Source organism: Ahaetulla prasina, chromosome 10, assembly GCF_028640845.1.
Source record: "Ahaetulla prasina isolate Xishuangbanna chromosome 10, ASM2864084v1, whole genome shotgun sequence".
In the NCBI taxonomy this organism is placed as follows: Eukaryota; Metazoa; Chordata; class Lepidosauria; order Squamata; family Colubridae; genus Ahaetulla; species Ahaetulla prasina.
In genome coordinates this window covers 15,926,344-15,944,577 of record NC_080548.1, presented here as the reverse complement: position 1 = coordinate 15,944,577, position 18,234 = coordinate 15,926,344, and the positions used below count along the sequence as shown (strand labels likewise).

Sequence of the window (18,234 nt, the reverse complement as noted above, 5' to 3'; positions counted from 1 at the left end):
CTGCCACAAAGAAGATGGGGTCAACCTGTTCTCCAAAGCACTTGAGGGCAGGAGAAGAAGCAATGGGTGGAAACTCGTCAAGGAGAGAAGCAACCTAGGACTAAGGAGCAATTTCCTGACAGTTAGAACAATTAATCAGTGGAACAACTGGCCTCCAGAAGTTGTGAAGGCTCCAACACTGAAAGTTTTTAAGAAGAGACTGGATAGCCATTTGTCAATCTGAAGTGGAGTAGGGTTTCCTGCCTAAGCAGGGGGTTGGACTTGAAGACCTCCAAGGTCCCTTCCAACCAGTGGTGAAATCCAATTTTTTTACTACTGGTTCTGTGGGCATGGCTTGGTGGGTGTGGCAGGGGAAGGATACTGCAAAATCTCCATTCTCACCTCACCCCAGGGAAAGAACACTGCAAAATCCCCCCAGGAGTGGGGAAGGATATTGTAAAATCTGCATTCCCTCCCACTCCTGTGGCCAGCCAGAGGTGGTACTTGCCGGTTCTCTGAACTACTCAAAATTTCTGCTACCGGTTCTCCAGAATTTCACCCCTGCTTCCAACTCTGTTGTTCTATATTTTATTTTCAACTTTATTGCTCCTCCTTTCAAATAGGTTGAGTGGCAGTGATATAGCTCATAAACATGTCCCAATTACAGAAAAAGATTGTAACTTGAGGGTAGGGATGTTGTGATGTCCCTTCACTGATTCCCTTAGGAGCCCCAGAGAATCTCTGAGGTCCTTTAAGCTGACAGTGATATCGGAATAAGCATCTATCATAACCACAACCGAAAACTTGCTGGCGTCTCATCTGTTTGTGTGTGAAGTGGACCATGATATACCTAAAAACGCCCTTTTACAGGGTGTCCCGGACTTAAAACCACAACTGGGCCCAAATTTCTGAACTAAGCGAGACGTTTAAGTGAATTTTGCCTTGTTTTGCGACCTTTCATGCCACCATTGTTAAGCGAATCACTGCTGTTCTTAAGTGAGTAACCTGGTTGTTAAGTGAATCTGGCTTCCCCATAGACTTTGCTTATCAGATCACAAAAGCGGATTGCATGACACACAAACACACTGTCGTGTCCCACTCCTCCGCTGACGGCCGGGTCAGGGAAATCTGAATCAGGCTTGCCTCTGCAGCTCTGCCCAAAGTCCTAGCAAAGTCCTCAGAGCAGGCAGGAGACCAGAAAGTGACTTCAGCAAGATAAGTTCGACTTTGCCTGACTCAGAGACTGCCAGAAAGCAGATCCTTTATATAGGCCATGGGGTGTGGCTCCATGACTCAGCACTCATTAAGGCCTGCCCCTCCCTTCCTTCTGTTGCCTCCGCCTATCCAATCTTCTGATGCGAGGGTCACTTCAATCAGCTGTTGGAAGTAAACTTTCCTCAGGCTCACATGCTGTGGAGGAGGGGGAGGGGTCTAGCTGCTCCGTTTGCCTGGGCATGGAGCCAGGGCTGGGGCCGGGGGATGCTCCCTCCTCTGCAGCCTGCTTGGGCATGGAGCCAGGGCTGGGACCGGGAGGTGCCCCCTCCTCTGCAGCTTGTCTGGGCATGGAGCCAGGACTGGGGCCGGGAGGCATACATTCCTCCGTGTTCGGGAGCAGATAAGCAGACCCCGGCTGCGGTGAGAGTGGACAAGACACAACACACACCCGGGATGCTGCAGCCATCATAAATATGAGTCAGTTCGCCCAGCGTCTTGGAATTTTGGTCACATGGTTATGGTTATAAGTGTGAAAATCATCATAAGTTACTTTTCTCCAGTGCCGTTGAAATTTCAAATGGTCACTAAATAAATGGTAGTAAGGCAAAGACTAAGCTGTATTGAGTCAAACTAAAAGAATCCACCTAATACAATATTCACTGCTCAATCATTCCTTCACTTGGTGTCCCCCTCCAGGGTTGAAGATCTTGGGCATTTAACTCTCCTGATCTGGGGGCACAAATGGGGGAAAAGGGGTTATTTCTTCCTCAGGAGAGATTTGTTTGAATGCTCAATTCACTAATGTAGGGGTCTCCAACCTAGGCAACTTTAAGACTTTAAGACTAGTTGGTCCACAAGTCTTAAAGTTGCCCGGGTTGGAGACAGAGCCGGTTGAGGAATTCTGGGAGTTGAAGTCCACGAGTCTTAAAGTTGTCCAGGTTGGAGACAGAGCCGGCTGAGGAATTCTGGGAGCTGAAGTCCACAAGCCTTAAAGTTGCCAAGATTGGAGACAGAACCGGCTGAGGAATTCTGGGAGTTGAAGTCCATGAGTCTTAAAGTTGCCAAAGTTGGAGACAGAGCCAGCTGAGGAATTCTGGGAGTTGAAGTCCACAAGTCTTAAAGTTGCCCAGGTTGGAAGCAGAACCGGCTGAGGAATTCTGGGAACTGAAGTCCATGAGCCTTAAAGTTGCCAAGGTTGGAGACACAGCCGGCTGAGGAATTCTGGGAGTTGAAGTCCATGAGTCTTAAAGTTGCCCAGGCTGGAGACCCCTGCACTAACAAATGCATAAAGAGACCTAGAAGACGAGTGGAAAATGTAGGCCAAGACATTTGGAGGCGTGCAGATTGAGGAGATGCTGTACTTAGTCGCTTTTAAAGGCATGGATAAATTTCCTGCTTCAATGTTTTCGTCTTTTCTGCCTTTCAAAGCGGGCAGCCAAAGACGCTTGCCTTGATGCAGCTGAAAGCTTCAGAGAGTGTAGCTGAAGCTCTGTGGGAATTGGGCAAATTGGTGAGCATGAATTCTTGACCTAAGACTGTGCCTTCCAGATGTACTAAATTACCTCTTTCATCTTTTCTAGCGAGCAAGGTCCAATGGATTTATTGAAAGGGGGTGGGGGCTGGGAATCTGGAAGGGCAGCTCCGAGACATTTGAAAGAGAGAAAATTGGAGAGAGTCTATTTTTAGGATTTTGCATTAACGAGGGATGTTCAAGGGATTCCATCTTTGCAAATTCAGAGATGAAACTGGCTTGACCTCTTGGGCTAAATGTATAAATTGGATTCTGGTTATCCGTTGGATTTTTTTTTTCCACATTTCTCTAAAGGATGGAACAGAGTTCTCAACTCGGATGATTAACAAGCATTTAAAAAGACACGAGAAAAATGCTGAATTTGGAAATGTCAGCTTTAAGGTGAAACACACTGAAAGGTACATACTCAAAGGCAGCAGTGGAAAAAGATGAAGCAAAATGAAGCAAAATACGTAGCCGAAACTCATTTGGGTCAGATGTTGACTGAGTCTTCCACCCCAGCTATTAAAAATATATTAGATTAACAGAGTTGGAAGAATCCCTAAAAGATATCAGATTCATCTGCCCCCACTCCCTTTAAGACTTCAATTCCCAGAATTTCCGAAACAGCATGCTGAGGGTAAAACTCTGTCCATGTAATAATATGTACAAATAACTGGACAAAGAGATGCTGCTATGGGAACTGTTAGATAAGAGGTAGCATAGCCTACAGCTGCATGCTGGGCAAAGCAAAAGGCTCAAGAAAGACCCTCCCTCAGTTATTGTGTTATAAAGTGACAATGGGAAAGTTGTACTTTCAGATTTGCAAGATTCTGTCAATGTAGCTTTTCAGTAAAGTAGAATTAGTTTATTGGTTGTACTTCCTGTCTGGTCTATCTGGGAGGGCTGACACAGTCTACTCTTTATATTATATATACAACCATGTGTAATCACAACTGCCAGTTCTTTTAACTGATGTTGACCTTCCTATGCACTGAGTGCTTCCCAAGAACCTAGGCTATCATAAGGTACCAGTGTAGTATATGTGGGGTCCTAGCAGTGTAGCATTGTGTAATTCAGGGGTCTCCAACCTAGGTCCCTTTAAGACTTGTGGACTTCAACTCCCAGAGTCCCTCAGCCAGCAAAGCTGGGAGTTGAAGTCCACAAGTCTTAAAGGGACCAAGGTTGGAGACCCCTGGTGTAATTGACAGAGGGAGATTTTCTCAATGTGCAGATTTTGCACATCCCAAGATTTTTTGGGTATAGCTCTCAGCGTGCCGATAACCCCAGGGACCACCACAGCCAGTGGTGGGATTCAAATAATTTAACAACCGGTTCTCTGCCCTAATGAATGGCTGGGTGGGGGTGGCCAGGGGTGTGTGACAGACAGCACTTGGCCTCCTGCACCCCCCTGGGAGCAAAAATGGGCCTTGGGGGGGGACACGCTGCCCCACATGGCCCGTTTTGGGCTTAGGAGGCTTCTCTGCAGCCTCCTGGGAGTGAAAACAGACTACCACCCTCCCACCCCATTTTGGGCCTAGGAGGCCTCCCTGCACATACCTGTGAGCCAAAATGGGGGGGGGACTCCTGCAAGGGGAGGGGAGGAGAAGGGCCAGCCAGGACTGGGGCTGGAAGGCATACATTCCTCAGTGTTCGGGAGCAGGTAAGAAGGCCCCGGCTGCTCTGAGGGCGGGCAAGACACAACATTTAACTACAGGTTTGCCCGAACCGCCCTGAACCAACTAAATCCCACCACTGACCACAGCCAGTCTGTATTATTGTTGAGATGTTATGTATACGCTACCTATCTCTTGGCGACTGTTTGAATCTTCCTAAAATTTCTAACTGTAGTTAAAATCTGGATATGAGAGAGAATTGGGAAGCAGAGAAGCAGCCCCCAGCCTGTTCCCTCTCTTAAAAAACATTGGCTTGGAAGATTATCTCACAGCGGCTTTCAAAAACCCGTAGGCTTGTAATGGCACCAAGCCTGCAAGGCTCCTCCTGCCTTTCACCGCCAACTGTAGGTGGAAATTAAGAGACTTAATATTAAAACAAAAAAGATCCCTTCCCCTCTTGGAGGGGCTTGGAAACCTCTAGCCAGCCCTGCCCTGCTTGGGTAGCAAAGCTTAAGAAGGCCGGCCGGAGGAAATGGCTCTTTAATAAAGAAGCCAGCAGGAGATGGATGGGTGCGTATGAACAGTGGTGGGTGCTCTCTGGGAGGATGAATCTTCCTGCCGAAACGAAGCGCAGGCAGCAAGGAGCTTTGGGCTAATTAAAGTGAGAAACTCTATCCCAGAACCTCCTGAATTATTGATCTGCCAGAGGCTCCCTGTAGGCCGTCGCCTGCGCGTTTATCTCTGGGCACAAGACGCAGCTTTGGTGGGGCATCCATGCCAGCCTCTCTGGCAGGTCCTACTAACCGCTTCGCTTCTTCCTCTGCATATCCTGTTGGGAGCCTGCCTTCACGCCTAGGCGTTTTCCCGTAGCCGTCGGGGTTTGTTTTTTTTTTGGCTGCCTCTCTGCATAGGATGGATGGACCTCTTTCTGGAAAAGTCTATTTTCTATTCACAGTGTGGTGGAGTTGCAGCAGGGGTAAAATACTCCCGGTTCGGACCGGATCAGCTGATCCAGTAGCAATGGCGGCAGGTGGTTCGGAGAACCGGTGGCAAAAATCCCTGGTTCCCCCCCCCTCCATGCCCAGCTGAGCCACGCGATTGTCAGAGGGTTTTTTTTTTAAACTTTTTTTTTAACTTTTAAAAGCATTTTTACAACCGGTTGTAAAAAAAATGATTTTAAAGGGTTAAAACAAGGCACTGAGGATCCCAGCTGAGGTGACTGATCCTCAGAGGCTTTTTTTGTTTACTTTTAAAAGCATTTTTTAAAAGGTAAAAAAGCTGAAGCCTGCTAGGCAAAAAATGGGGGATGTAGGAAAAAATGAGGGGGGGGTTTGTTTGAGAGAGAGAGAGAGAGAGAGAAAGAAAAAAGAAAGAAAGAAAGAAAGAAAGAGAAAGGAGGGAGGAAGGGAGGGAGGAAAAAGGAGAGGAAGGAAGGACTATAAACCTGGCACTAGATGCAGCTTCAGAGGATAATCCAGGCCTGAAAGGGACCTGGAGATCATCTAGTCCAACCCTGCTCCAGCAGAACATTGTTGGCGAGTTTCTGTCTTTTGACCACGCCCCCCTGTCACATAGCCATGCCCACTCAGTCAAAGGACCCCCAAACCAAGCCACGCCCACCAAGCCACACCCACAGAACTGGTAGGAAAGAAATTTAAATTTCACCACTGGGTTGCAGCGGCTTATAGTTGACTAAGATGGGGTGGATGGCCAGAGGGAGGAGGAGGGGGATGGAAAGCTTGCGAGGAAAACAACCGATTCGTTCGCTCTTAAAACCAAGGCGTTGATTTGGCCAAGAAATTCCAAACTCTTGCCCGCCCCCCGCCTCCCCATCGACATCATCTAATCTCCTCCACTACCAGGAACCCAGAATTGCTGCTTAAAAGAGCTGGTTGGCTCTGGCTTGTTAACTCGGCCAGAAAAGGGATTCTTTGCTGAAAACAGATAATGGAAGCCCGCAGCAGAGGCGGCGTTGTGAGCGCCTGCCTGCCAAATAAGAATGATTTATTCTACGCTATCGGTGCATGTGGCAGCTATGTGAAGTTTAACGAGCAAAACAAACCAAGATCTCTTAAGCCCCCGATGAGAGCTTACCGCTCTGAATCTGAACGGCTGGAAGAGCTGGAGGGAAAATAGCCGAGGCACTGGCTATGTTTGCCTTCCTTCCATACGGACCTAATTTAACTTGTCCTGGATGGGAGGAAGGGGAAGGAAGGAGAACAATGGCATTCAAAGGAAGCTCGGAGGCCGCTCGCGCAAGCCTTCTTTAATCTATGGTTTGTGTGTCGAACTGCCAACTGCAGTCCGCTGGCTGGAAGGTTCCTTTCTCAGCCTATCTGGAGAGCACCTGATGAGGAAGGGACAGATGGTCTAACCCGTCCCCTCCTGGCCATGTTGCACCTGACACCCGCTAGATCGTCCTTGACCAGTAGCCCTGCAGAGTTTATGAGTTCCATTGTCATCCTGACTTCTGAAATACTTTTTCTGCAGTCAGTCAGGAAGCTTCGCCTGAAGTTCCACCCAAATTGGCTTCCCAGCGAACTCATTATTTCTTATCGTCTCCTTGAAGCGAAAGAGATACCTCTGTTCCGTCTTCGGCACGTCAGGGCATCGCAACGTTGAAAACCGTGGAGGTTTTTTAAACAAAATCTCTTTACCCAAGTTTGTCTTCTCTCGGCTTAACAAACTCAAGCCCTTCCACTGTAGTGCAGGATGTGATGTCCCCCCTCCCTTTAAAGTTACCCTCTTCTTCTAGGCCAGGGGCCTTCAAACTTGACAACTTTAAGACTCGTAGACTCACGGTGGACGTGTCCGGAAGGGAGAAATTATTGGATTAAAATTAAAACACGGTTAGAAGAAATGATACAACAACATATGGATTTAAAACCTGAACTGTTCCTGTTGGGTATCTTACCAGAGAAATTTAGTAAAGAAAATACATATTTGATTATACATGTCATAACTGCAGCGAGGATAGTATTTGTGCAAAGATGGAAAGCAGAGAAAATCCATACTGAGGGAGAAGTAATTAAGAAAATATTAGACTGGGCAGAAATGAATAGATTGACTTTGACAAATAAAGAAAGAGAGGAATTGGAATATTTTAAGATATGGGACAATTTTATCAGTGGTTAGAGAAGATATATATATATATATATATATATATATATATATATATATATATATATATATATATATATATATATATATATATATATATCTTTGGTTATTCGGGTTTTCTCCCGCGTAAAATTGGAAGTGTCTTGGCGACGTTTCGACGAACTCTCATTCGTCATCTTCAGGCTTCAGCTTCGTGCTTCGTGCTTCGTGCTTCTCCTATATATATATAGGATAATATTGAAGAAGAAAGAAGAGAGAGAAGATGGATCAATGTATTGATAGAAAAGCAACAAATGTGGGAGAAATGTTATAATAAATGAATAGATAATATAGAATAGATATAATAGATATAATATAGAATAGAATAAATGAATAGAATAGAATTTTATTGGCCAAGTGTGATTGGACACACAAGGAATTTGTCTTGGTGCATATGCTCTCAGTGTACATAAAAGAAAAGATACGTTCATCAAGGTACAACATTTACAACACAATTGATGGTCAATATATCAATATAAATCATAAGGATTGCCAGCAACAAGTTATAGTCATACAGTCATAAGTGGAAAGAGATTGGTGATGGGAACGATGAGAAGATTAATAGTAGTGCAGATTCAGTAAATAGTCTGACAGTGTTGAGGGAATTATTTGTTTAGCAGAGTGATGGCCTTCGGGAAAAAACTGTTCTTGTGTCTAGTTGTTCTGGTGTGCAGTGCTCTATAGCGTCGTTTTGAGGGTAGGAGTTGAAACAGTTTATGTCCAGGATGCGAGGGATCTGCAAATATTTTCACGGCCCTCTTCTTGATTCGTGCAGTATACAGGTCCTCAATGGAAGGCAGGTTGGTAGCAATTATTTTTTCTGCAGTTCTAATTATCCTCTGAAGTCTGTGTTTTTCTTGTTGGGTTGCAGAACCGAACCAGACAGTTATAGAGGTGCAAATGACAGACTCAATAATTCCTCTGTAGAATTGGATCAGCAGCTCCTTGGGCAGTTTGAGCTTACTGAGTTGGCGCAGAAAGAACATTCTTTGTTGTCCTTTTTTAATGATGTTTTTGATGTTAGCTGTCCATTTGAGATCTTGCGATATGATAGAACCCAGAAATTTGAAGGTTTCTACTGTTGATACTGTGTTGTCAAGTATTGTGAGAGGTGGAAGTATGGAAGGGTTTCTCCTAAAGTCTACCACCATTTCTACGGTTTTGAGTGTGTTCAGTTCCAGATTGTTTTGGTTGCACCACAAGGCTAGTCGTTCGACCTCTCGTCTATATGCGGATTCGTCATTGTCTCAAATGAGACCAATCACTGTTGTGTCATCTGCAAACTTCAGTAAACAGATGGATCATTGGAGATGCAGTCATTGGTATACAGAGAGAAGAGAAGTGGGGAGAGCACACAGCCTTGGGGGGCCCCTGTGCTAATTGTACAGGTATTTGATGTGATCTTGCTTAGCTTCACCTGCTGCTTCCTGTTTGTTAGGAATAAATATTAAGATACGATAAATAGTGGAGGAGTAGGAAGAAGACACAAAAGATGATACACTGAATGATTGATTATGAACTATATGTTTGTTTGTCTATAAAATAAAAAAAAACTTTTATATATATATAAAAAAGACTCGTAGACCCCTTAGCACGATTGGCTGAGGAATTCTGGGAGTTGAAGTCCACCAGTCTTAAAGTTGCCAAGTTTGGAGAGCTCTGCTTTAAGCGTGTTCCAGTTGGTCAGAATCCTTCTTTTGTTATGGGGGGGAAGAGACATTGGGTGAGATGAGGCACAGTGGCGCAGCGGTTAGAGTGCAGTACTGCAGGCTCCTTCTGCTGAGTGCCAGCTGACTGCAATTTGGGAGTTTGAATCTCACCAGGCTCAAGGTTGACTCAGCCTTCCGTCCTTCCGAGGTCGGTAAAATGAGGAGCCAGATTGTTGGGGGCAATAGGCAGACTCTGTAAACCACTTAGATGGGCTTTGAAGCACTGTGAAGCAGTATAGAAGTCTAAGTGCTATTGCTATTGCCCTTCCTTCCTTCCTTCCTTCCTTCCTTCCTTCCTACCTACCTTCCTTCCTTCCTTCCTTCCCTCCCTCCCTCCCTCCCTCCCTCCCTGTGGTTAGAATGCAATATTACAGGCTAACTCTGCTGACTGCCATCAGTTCAATCCTGATTAACTCAAGATTGACTCTTTTTTTTTTGCATTTATATCCCGCCCTTCTCTGAAGACTCAGGGCGGTTTATACTATGTCAAGCAATAGTCTTCATCCATTTGTATATTATATACAAAGTCAACTTATTGCCCCCAACAATCTGGGTCCTCATTTTACCTCCCTTATAAAGGATGGAAGGCTGAGTCAACCTTGGGCCTGGTGGGGCTTGAACCTGCAGTAATTGCAAGCAGCTGCTGTTAATAACAGACTGTCTTACCAGTCTGAGCCACAGAGGCCCCTTATCCTTCTATCCTTCTGAGGTGGGTAAAATGAGGACCCGGATTGTTGGTGGCAGTAGGCTGACTCTGTAAACCGCTTAGAGAGGGCTTTGAAGCACTGTGAAGCGGTATAGAAGTCTAAGTGCTATTGCTATTGCCCTTCCTTCCTTCCTTCCTTCCTTCCTTCCTTCCTTCCTTCCTTCCTTCCTTCCTTCCTTCCTTCCTTCCTTCCTTCCTTCCTTCCTTCCTCCCTCCCTCCCTCCCTCCCTCCCTGTGGTTAGAATGCATTATTACAGGCTAACTCTGCTGATTGCCAGCAGTTCAATCCTGACTAACTCAAGATTGACTTTTTTTTTTAATTTGCATTTATATCCCGTCTTTCTCCGAAGACTCAGGGCGGCTTACACTATGTCAAGCAATAGTCTTCATCCATTTGTATATTATATACAAAGTCAACTTATTGCCCCCAACAATCTGGGTCCTCATTTTACCTCCCTTATAAAGGATGGAAGGCTGAGTCAACCTTGGGCCTGGTGGGGCTTGAACCTGCAGTAATTGCAAGCAGCTGCTGTTAATAACAGACTGTCTTACCAGTCTGAGCCACAGAGGCCCCTTATCCTTCTATCCTTCTGAGGTGGGTAAAATGAGGACCCGGATTGTTGGTGGCAATAGGCTGACTCTGTAAACCGCTTAGAGAGGGCTTTGAAGCACTGTGAAGCGGTATAGAAGTCTAAGTGCTATTGCTATTGCCCTTCCTTCCTTCCTTCTTTCCTTCCTTCCTTCCTTCCTTCCTTCCTTCCTTCCTTCCTTCCTTCCTTCCTCCCTCCCTCCCTCCCTCCCTCCCTCCCTGTGGTTAGAATGCACTATTACAGGCTAGCTCTGCTGATTGCCAGCAGTTCGATCCTGACTAACTCAAGATTGACTTATCCTTCCATCCTTCCAAGGTGGGTGAAATGAGGACCCAGATTGTTGGAGGCAATAGGCTGACTCTGTAAACTGCTTAGAGAGGGCTGTAAAACACTGTGAAGCAGTATATAAGTCTAAGTGCTATTGCTATTCATATTGTTACTATTATACAGGTAGTGCTTGACTTACGATTGTTCATTTAGCAACTGTTCAAGGTTCCAACGGCAATGAAAAAAGTGGCTTACAATTGGTCCTTGCACTTACGACCATTGCAGCGGCTTCACAGCAAAAATTCAATCAAAATTCTGGCATTTGGCAACTGGCGTGTATTTTATGATGGTTGCACTGTCCCATGAGTGGATCCCACGATCGCCATTTGAGACTTTCCTAGCCGGCTTCCAATGAGCAAAGTCAAGGGGAGAGGCCAAATTCACTTAACAACTGTATGCTTCACTTAACAGCCAAGGTGATTTGTTTAACAATGGCAGCAAAAAAAAAAAAAAAAAAGGTTGTAAATTGGACCTGATTCACTAAACTGCCCTGCATAGCAACAGAAGTTTTTGGCCCCAATGGTGGTCGTAAGCCAAAGACTGCCTGTACTCTGATAATGGAAACACTTTAAATGAGCCACCATGGGGGAAACGGAGCAGGTGCAGTTGTCCTTGCAGCAATATATTTGCAGCTCAGAGGCTGTTTGGCAAGGAGGAAGGTAGTAATCTTAGAAATCAATAAATATATGCCTACTTACAGTTGGGGATAGCAAGTAATAGCCAAATCACTCTGCTGTTCAGGTGTTTTTATTATTCACCTGGGTAGGCCAGGTAGATCAATCAGAAGGCCTCATGCAGGTGGCTGGTCTGGAGAAAGGTGATTTATGAGAGAAGCTAACCGCTGTCACACTCTGAATTGAGCGGCCTTTGCTTGGCGTTCAAGGCAAATCTTCCTTAGGAGCTTTAACAGCTTTATTCTGGGCTGACAAATTCAGCAAAATAAGGTGGCAGAACCTTGAGTTGATTCCATAGACTCCCGTTTCATTTGCACAAGCTGTTGTTTTCGTTCCTTGGGTTGTGTAATTGTTCAGGGAAAAAAAAGTACATAGTTGTTGTGACCCAGGCCCAAGTAGGTAGTAATAAACTTAGTCCGTGGAAAAACAAACTTTGTTCGAACAGCTGGGAATTACTTCATTCCCAGCGTCGTTCAGCTCAAAGGAAAACAAATGCCTCCCAACACAAATTCCTCAGTTATCTTACAAACCTTTGGTCCAATTAGGCAAACTGCCAAAGGCCCTTCCTGGCAAACGTCCAGAAGCCACAAAAACATAGATGAAGCAGAAGATGAAGCAGAAGACAAAGCTACCAACGTTGTTTTCCAGCAAAGTTGAAACACCATTGCTGGTCTGTTTTAAGCCTTATGGGAGGGGCCAATCATTTCTTGGCCCTACTCCCGAGTTGTCCTTTGTGCTTGAGCTGCTCTTGCTTTCTGGCAGCTCTTCTCATGCATGCATTAGGAACAGGCTCCTCCTGTTCCTCTGCCTCACTATCAGTCTCTGGAGGCTCTGGAGTCCACACCTCACTTCCCGATGGCCCTGGCCTCACCTCAGCCTCATCGCTGTCAGACTCTGTTGCCAGCTCTGTAGGCTGCTGACGGACCATAACGATAGTACTCAAGTTAACAACAGTTCATTTAGTGTCCAAAGTTACAATGGCATTGAAAAAAGCAACGTATAGCCATTTTTTGCACGACCAATTGCAGTCAAATGTTTGGCCACTGATTCATATTTAGCATGGGTGCCTACTGGACCTTTGCAGCTTTTGGGGATTTCTGACAAGCAAAGTCCATGGGGAAATCTAGATTCACTTACCAACCATGTTACTAACTGAACAAATGCAATGATTCACTGAACAAGTGTGGCATGAAAAGTCATAAAATGGGAGCAAGAGTCACTTAACAAACGTTTCAGTGAGCAACATAAATTTTTGGGCTCAATTGTGGCTGTGACTCGAGGACTATCTGTACTCCATTCAAAAGGACTTGCTGCTGATTCAGGAGATTTACACACACACACACAAACACACACACACACACACACACACACACACACACACCCCAGTGGTGGGTTTCAAAAATTTATACTACCGGTTCTGTGGGTGTGGCTTGGTGGGCATGGCAGGGGAAGGATACTGAAAAATCTCCATTCCCTCTCCACTCCAAGGGAAGGATACTGCAAAATCCCCATTTCGTCCTAATCAGCTGGGACTCCGGAGGCAGAGAATATACGGGGGCGGGGCCAGTCAGATTTTTTACTACCGGTTCTCCGAACTACTCAAAATTTCTGCTACCGGTTCTCCAGAACTGGTCAGAACCTGCTGAAACCCACCACTGAGACACATACAAAGACACAAATAGGAACCTTGGATAGCAATAGCACTTAGACCCCTGATGGCGAACCTATGGCACGTGTGCCACAGGTGGCATGCAGCGCCCTTTCTGTGGGCATGCGAGCCGTCGCCCCAGTTTAGCTCCACCGCACATGTGTGCACGCCTCCCACCGGCTAGCTGATGGTTGGGTCTCTGCTGCGCATGCACAGGGGGTGGGGTGCGTGTGCAGGGGGCACACGTGCATTGCATTTGAGGGGTTTCACGTGTGCTTTGGGCACTCAGGCCGGAAAAGGTTAGCCATCCCTGACTTAGACTTATATATCACTTTACAGTACTTTTACAGCCCTCTTAAGTGGTTTACAGAGTCAACATATTGCCCCCGCAACAATCTGGGTCCTCATTTGGGGATAACATTTAATAGGATGCTAACGATGAGAGGGAAGAGAGAAAAACGGCAGAAGCTGCCTGCACGCTCTCGGAGCTGCTGTGTTTCGAGGGAAAAACCCAGATCCCCTGCAACGGAGGTGGCAATCAATCAGCCCAGCTCCTGGGCACATAATGAGAACAACAGGTGCGGCTTTCATTTGAAACAACAAAGAAATCCCGGGTGCAAAAGCCCTGAGAGATACAGGAGGCACATATCATCAACGGCTGATACGGCAGGCACATTAGTATCGAGGCTCCAGCATGGAATCTATGTAAGAGAAGCTCTGCCCCAACCTCTGCTACTCCGTCCTCGTGAAACCCATGTCAGCCATCCTGGTTATTGGCATTCTTCTTCACTTTGGAGCAAAATATGCCTGGGAGAAAAAGGGGTAGATCTGTTCTGAAATCTGTTCTCCAAGGAAATGAAGGGAGGAAAGGAGGGGGGAGGGGAGGAGAAAAGGGAAGAGAGGAAAGAGGAGGGGAGGGGTGGCAAGAGGAGGAGAGAGGGAGGGAGGGAGGAAATAGGCAAGATGAGGGGAGGGGTGGCAAAAAGGAAGGGGAGGCTAGGAGAGGAAAAGGGAGGAAAGGAGAGAGGCAAGCGGAGGGAAGGGGAAGGGAGGAAAGGCAAGAGGAGGGAGGGGTGTCAATAGGGAAGGGAGGCAAGAAGAGGGAGGTGGGAGAGGAAAGGAGGGATGGCAAGAGGAGGAGAGGGAGGAGGAGAGACGAGAGGCAAGAGGCAAGAGGAAGGAGGGGTAGTGAGAGGGAAGGAGGAGAGGCAAGAGGAGGGAGGGGTGGCAAGAGGAAGGGAGGCAAGAAGAGGGAGGTGGGAGAGAGGAAAGAGGAGGGACAGCAAGAGGAAGGAAGAGAAGAAAGAAGAGAGGCAAGAGGAAGGGAGGTGGGAGGGAGGGAGCAGAGAGGAAAGAGGAGGAGAGGGAGAGGAGAGGGAAGGAGAAGAAGGAAGAGAGGGGAGGTGAGAGAGGAAAGAGGAGGGACAGCAAGAGGAAGGGAAGAGAAGAAAGAAGAGAGGCAAGAGGAAGGAGGTGGGAGGGAGGGAGCAGAGAGGAAAGAGGAGGAGGAGAGGAGAGGGGAAGGGAGAAGAAGGGAAGAGAGGGAAGGTGAGAGGAGAGGGGAGGAGGAGAAACTTTGCTTGGCCCCAATACAAAAGAATATTTGTAGCTCAGGGTTGAATTGTGGGATCCTTGGTGCTCTTTAGGCTTGGTAACATGAAGGCTTGGGGAGGGTGAAAAATGGGCCTATTGGGAGTTTGGGAAGGCCAGAAATGGGCCTTCCAGAGGGCCTCCGGAGCCTGGGGAGACAGTTTTCGTCCTCCCAGAGGCTCAACGAAAGACTCCGGAACCGGGGGGGAATGCCCCCTCCCCACAGCCACCCAGCAACTGGGCAGAGAACCCCTTGCTAAAATTTTTGAAGCCCACCCCTGGTAACATTCCCACATTCTCATGTCCTTGAAAAGCAGAGAATATTTCATCTCCCATCATTTCCACCCAGCATCTGCAGTAAAGTTTGGAGAAAGTCCAAGATGAGTTTTCTGTTGTGACCTAGGCCCAAGTAGTTATTACCAGACACAAGTAGTCCTAAACAAACATATTTTATTATCACAGCTGAGAATTACTTCATTCTCAGCTTAGTCCAAATTAATTCCAAAACAAATCCTTCAGAAAAAGCCCTTCAGCTTTATCACAAACCTTTATCTTCTTTGGCACCCTGCCAAAGATTTTTCTTGGCAAAGCCCCACAAAGTTCAGAAGCAAGAGACACTGAATAGAAACAAATGTAGCAACATTGCTTTCCTACAAAGAGCCCAAGAGCCATTGCTACTCTTTTAAGCCTTATGAGAGGAACCAATCATCTCCTGGCCTTACTCCAGAGTTGTCCTTTTTGCTTTAGCTGCTCCTGCCTTCTGGCAGCTCTTCGTATGGGTGCACTAGCAACAGGCTCCTCCTGTTCCTCTGCCTCTCTGCTGTCCGCCTCTGGAGGCTCCAGAGTCCACGCATCGCTCCCAGATGACCCTAGCCCCATCTCTGCCTCTGATGCAGAGCCCTCGTCCGGGCCTTCCCCTGACTCCAAGACTGGCCCATTGTCCTCCCCAGCCTCCTCACTGTCCAACTCTGCTGCCAGCTCCGCAGGCTGCTGGTGAACCACAACATTTTCTTGCCTTGTTTCCTCTCAGTCCCTTGGCTTGGTTCCCTCTAGGCTCGACCACCAGCCCACCAGAAACTCTCCCACCCGAGTTCTACCCTCCCGGCTTCGACTCTGCCAGCTTCATTGGAGGGATCGTCCTGGTGCTCAGCATCCAAGCTGTCGCCTTCTTCGTTGTGAAGTTCCTGCGGTCGAAGGACAACACCTACCAGACGCTGTAAGTTTCCTACGGACCATTGGGGGGAGGGGGTTGCCAAGGTAGCGCAGAAAGGTACTGCTAGGCTTTTCAACTAACCAGGTTTCAGAATCTGGGAGGCTGGGCTTTCTTTGGGAGAAGCCAGAGGTGGGTTTCAGCAGGTTCTGACCGGTTCTGCAGAACCGGTAGCAGAAATTTTGAGTAGTTCGGAGAACCGGTAGTAAAAATTCTGACTGGCCCCGCCCCCATCTATTCTCTGCCTCCCGAGTCCCGGCTGATCGGGAGGAAATGGGGATCTTGCAGTATCCTTTCCCTGCCACACCTACCAAGCCACGCCCACCAAGCCATGCTACACCCACCAAGCCACGCCCACCAAGCCACGCCACATCCATTAAGCCACACCCACAGAACCAGTAGTAAAAAAATTTTGAAACCCACCACTGGGAGAAGCCATCATTGTGTGCCTGACCCGAAGAGGGTCAAAATGGCTGCTAAGGCCAGTTTTTAATACAACTGCTGCCTTAGGCTGGAGAGGTCAAAATGAGGCAAATGATCTCCAGTACTCTAAGCACAGAAATTGTGTGGCGGGGGGTAGCGGGGGGGGTTTCTTACTTGGCAAACTTTCTTTTCCTTCTCTTTATTCCTCACAAGCAATTTCATTCTCTTTTCTTCCTGCTCCAGCTAGCATTTCCCCATTACGGGTAGTCTTCGACTTACAACCTTTAATTTAGTGACAGTTCAAAGTTACGACATCACCCGGGAAAAAAAAATGATTTATGACCGTTTTTCACACTTACGACCCCTTGTAGCATCCTCATGGTTCACGTGATCAAAATTCAGGCCTCTTAGCAACTGGCTCGTCTTTTATGACGGTGGCAGTGTCACGTGGGGTGGGGGGGTGGCACGTGGTCACCTTTGGAGGCCTTCTGACAAGCAAAGTCAACGGGGGAACCAGTTTCACTTAACAACCGTGCTGCTCACTTAACCGCTGCAGTGATTCGCTTAACAGCGGTGGCGAGAACAGTTGCAAAATGGGGCAAAGCTCACTTAACAGCTGTGTCGCTTAGCAGTGGAAATTTGGGGCTCAGTTTTGGCCGTAAGTCGAGAACTACCTGTTTTGGGTCTGTTGATGCCCCCAAAACTCTGGCCATGTTCACATTAGACTGGACCCCTAATCTATTTCTGTTCTTCTAGCTAAAGATTGTACTGTGGAAATGTAGAGATAAACCAAGGGTGAAATCCAGCAGGTTCTGACAGGTTCTGGAGAACCGGTAGCGAAAATTTTGAGTAGTTTGGAGAACCAGCGAATACCACCTCTGGCTGGCCCCAGAATGGGGTGGGAATGGAGGTTTTGCAGTATCCTTTCCCCAGGAGTGGGGAGGGAATGGGTATTTTGCAGTATCCTTCTCCTGCCACGCCCGCCAAGCCACGCCCACAGAACTCAGAATTCCACCACTGAGATAAATTCCAGCTGCACAGAATCTGCCCTTTAAGGGTAAGAAGGGAGCTGTATACTGGTTGGAAGCTTCCCAGCCTGTCCTCACCTTTAAAACCCACTCAACACCCCCCACACACACATACACACCCCAACACACACACACCTTTTCCAGTGACATCCTGTGGTCCAGCAGGTCAGAGTGCACAAAAGTCGGTTGGGAATGTTGAACCTTGTGCTCCAATTCTCAGCAACAGCACCAAGCTGGGAAGGCTGATCTTAAAAAAAAAATAGTAATACCTTTGCTTAGCGATGCAGTTGAAGCTAATGGTGTCCTTTGCTTTTTAAACCCTGAGTTAAAGGATGAGCCAGCCAGGAATTTGATCCAGGGAAGGAATTTGCAGCAAGATAAGGCAATGTGTAATTATTTCTCCACCGAACCTTGACTCCAGGATTCGTTTTGCTTTTAATGCGCCATCTTTGCTGCTCTTCCCTTCTAGCCTCCTTAAGCAGGTGACTTTGCTATCCAGCCAGCCCAGCAAAATAATTCTGGACACTGAAATCCTTCATAACTAATGCAAATCTTCCTCGGGTTCTAAATGAGGCACATGGCCCATTTGTGTTTATGGGTTGTTGAATCATCGCAGGCTTACCTCAGAAGGAGTTTGTCTGACGTTCCTGCGGGAAGGAAGCTAACTAGCGGCATAGACTTAGAAGAATTAGAATAGCAGAGTCGCAAGGGACCTTGGAGGTCTTCTAGCCCAACCCCCTGCCCAGGCAGGAAGCCCTACACCAGACAAATGGTTATCCAACATCTTCTTAAAAATTTAAATCTTTTTGAAAATAGGATCAGGGGTGGGTTGCTAGGGGTTCTCAGGGGT

The 18,234-nt window shown here is 47.1% G+C and overlaps 1 protein-coding gene across 2 annotated transcripts in view; it reads left to right on the top strand.

Moving 5' to 3' along the window:
- CD164L2 (CD164 molecule like 2) overlaps positions 1 to 18,234 on the top strand; it is an 87,259-nt gene that overhangs the window by 24,540 nt on the left and 44,485 nt on the right. For both annotated transcript variants that reach the window (XM_058196516.1, XM_058196517.1), the window contains exon 5: positions 15,777 to 15,939. In XM_058196516.1, coding sequence (XP_058052499.1) covers positions 15,777 to 15,939 — 163 coding nt within the window. The remainder of the gene's footprint in view (positions 1 to 15,776; positions 15,940 to 18,234) is intronic.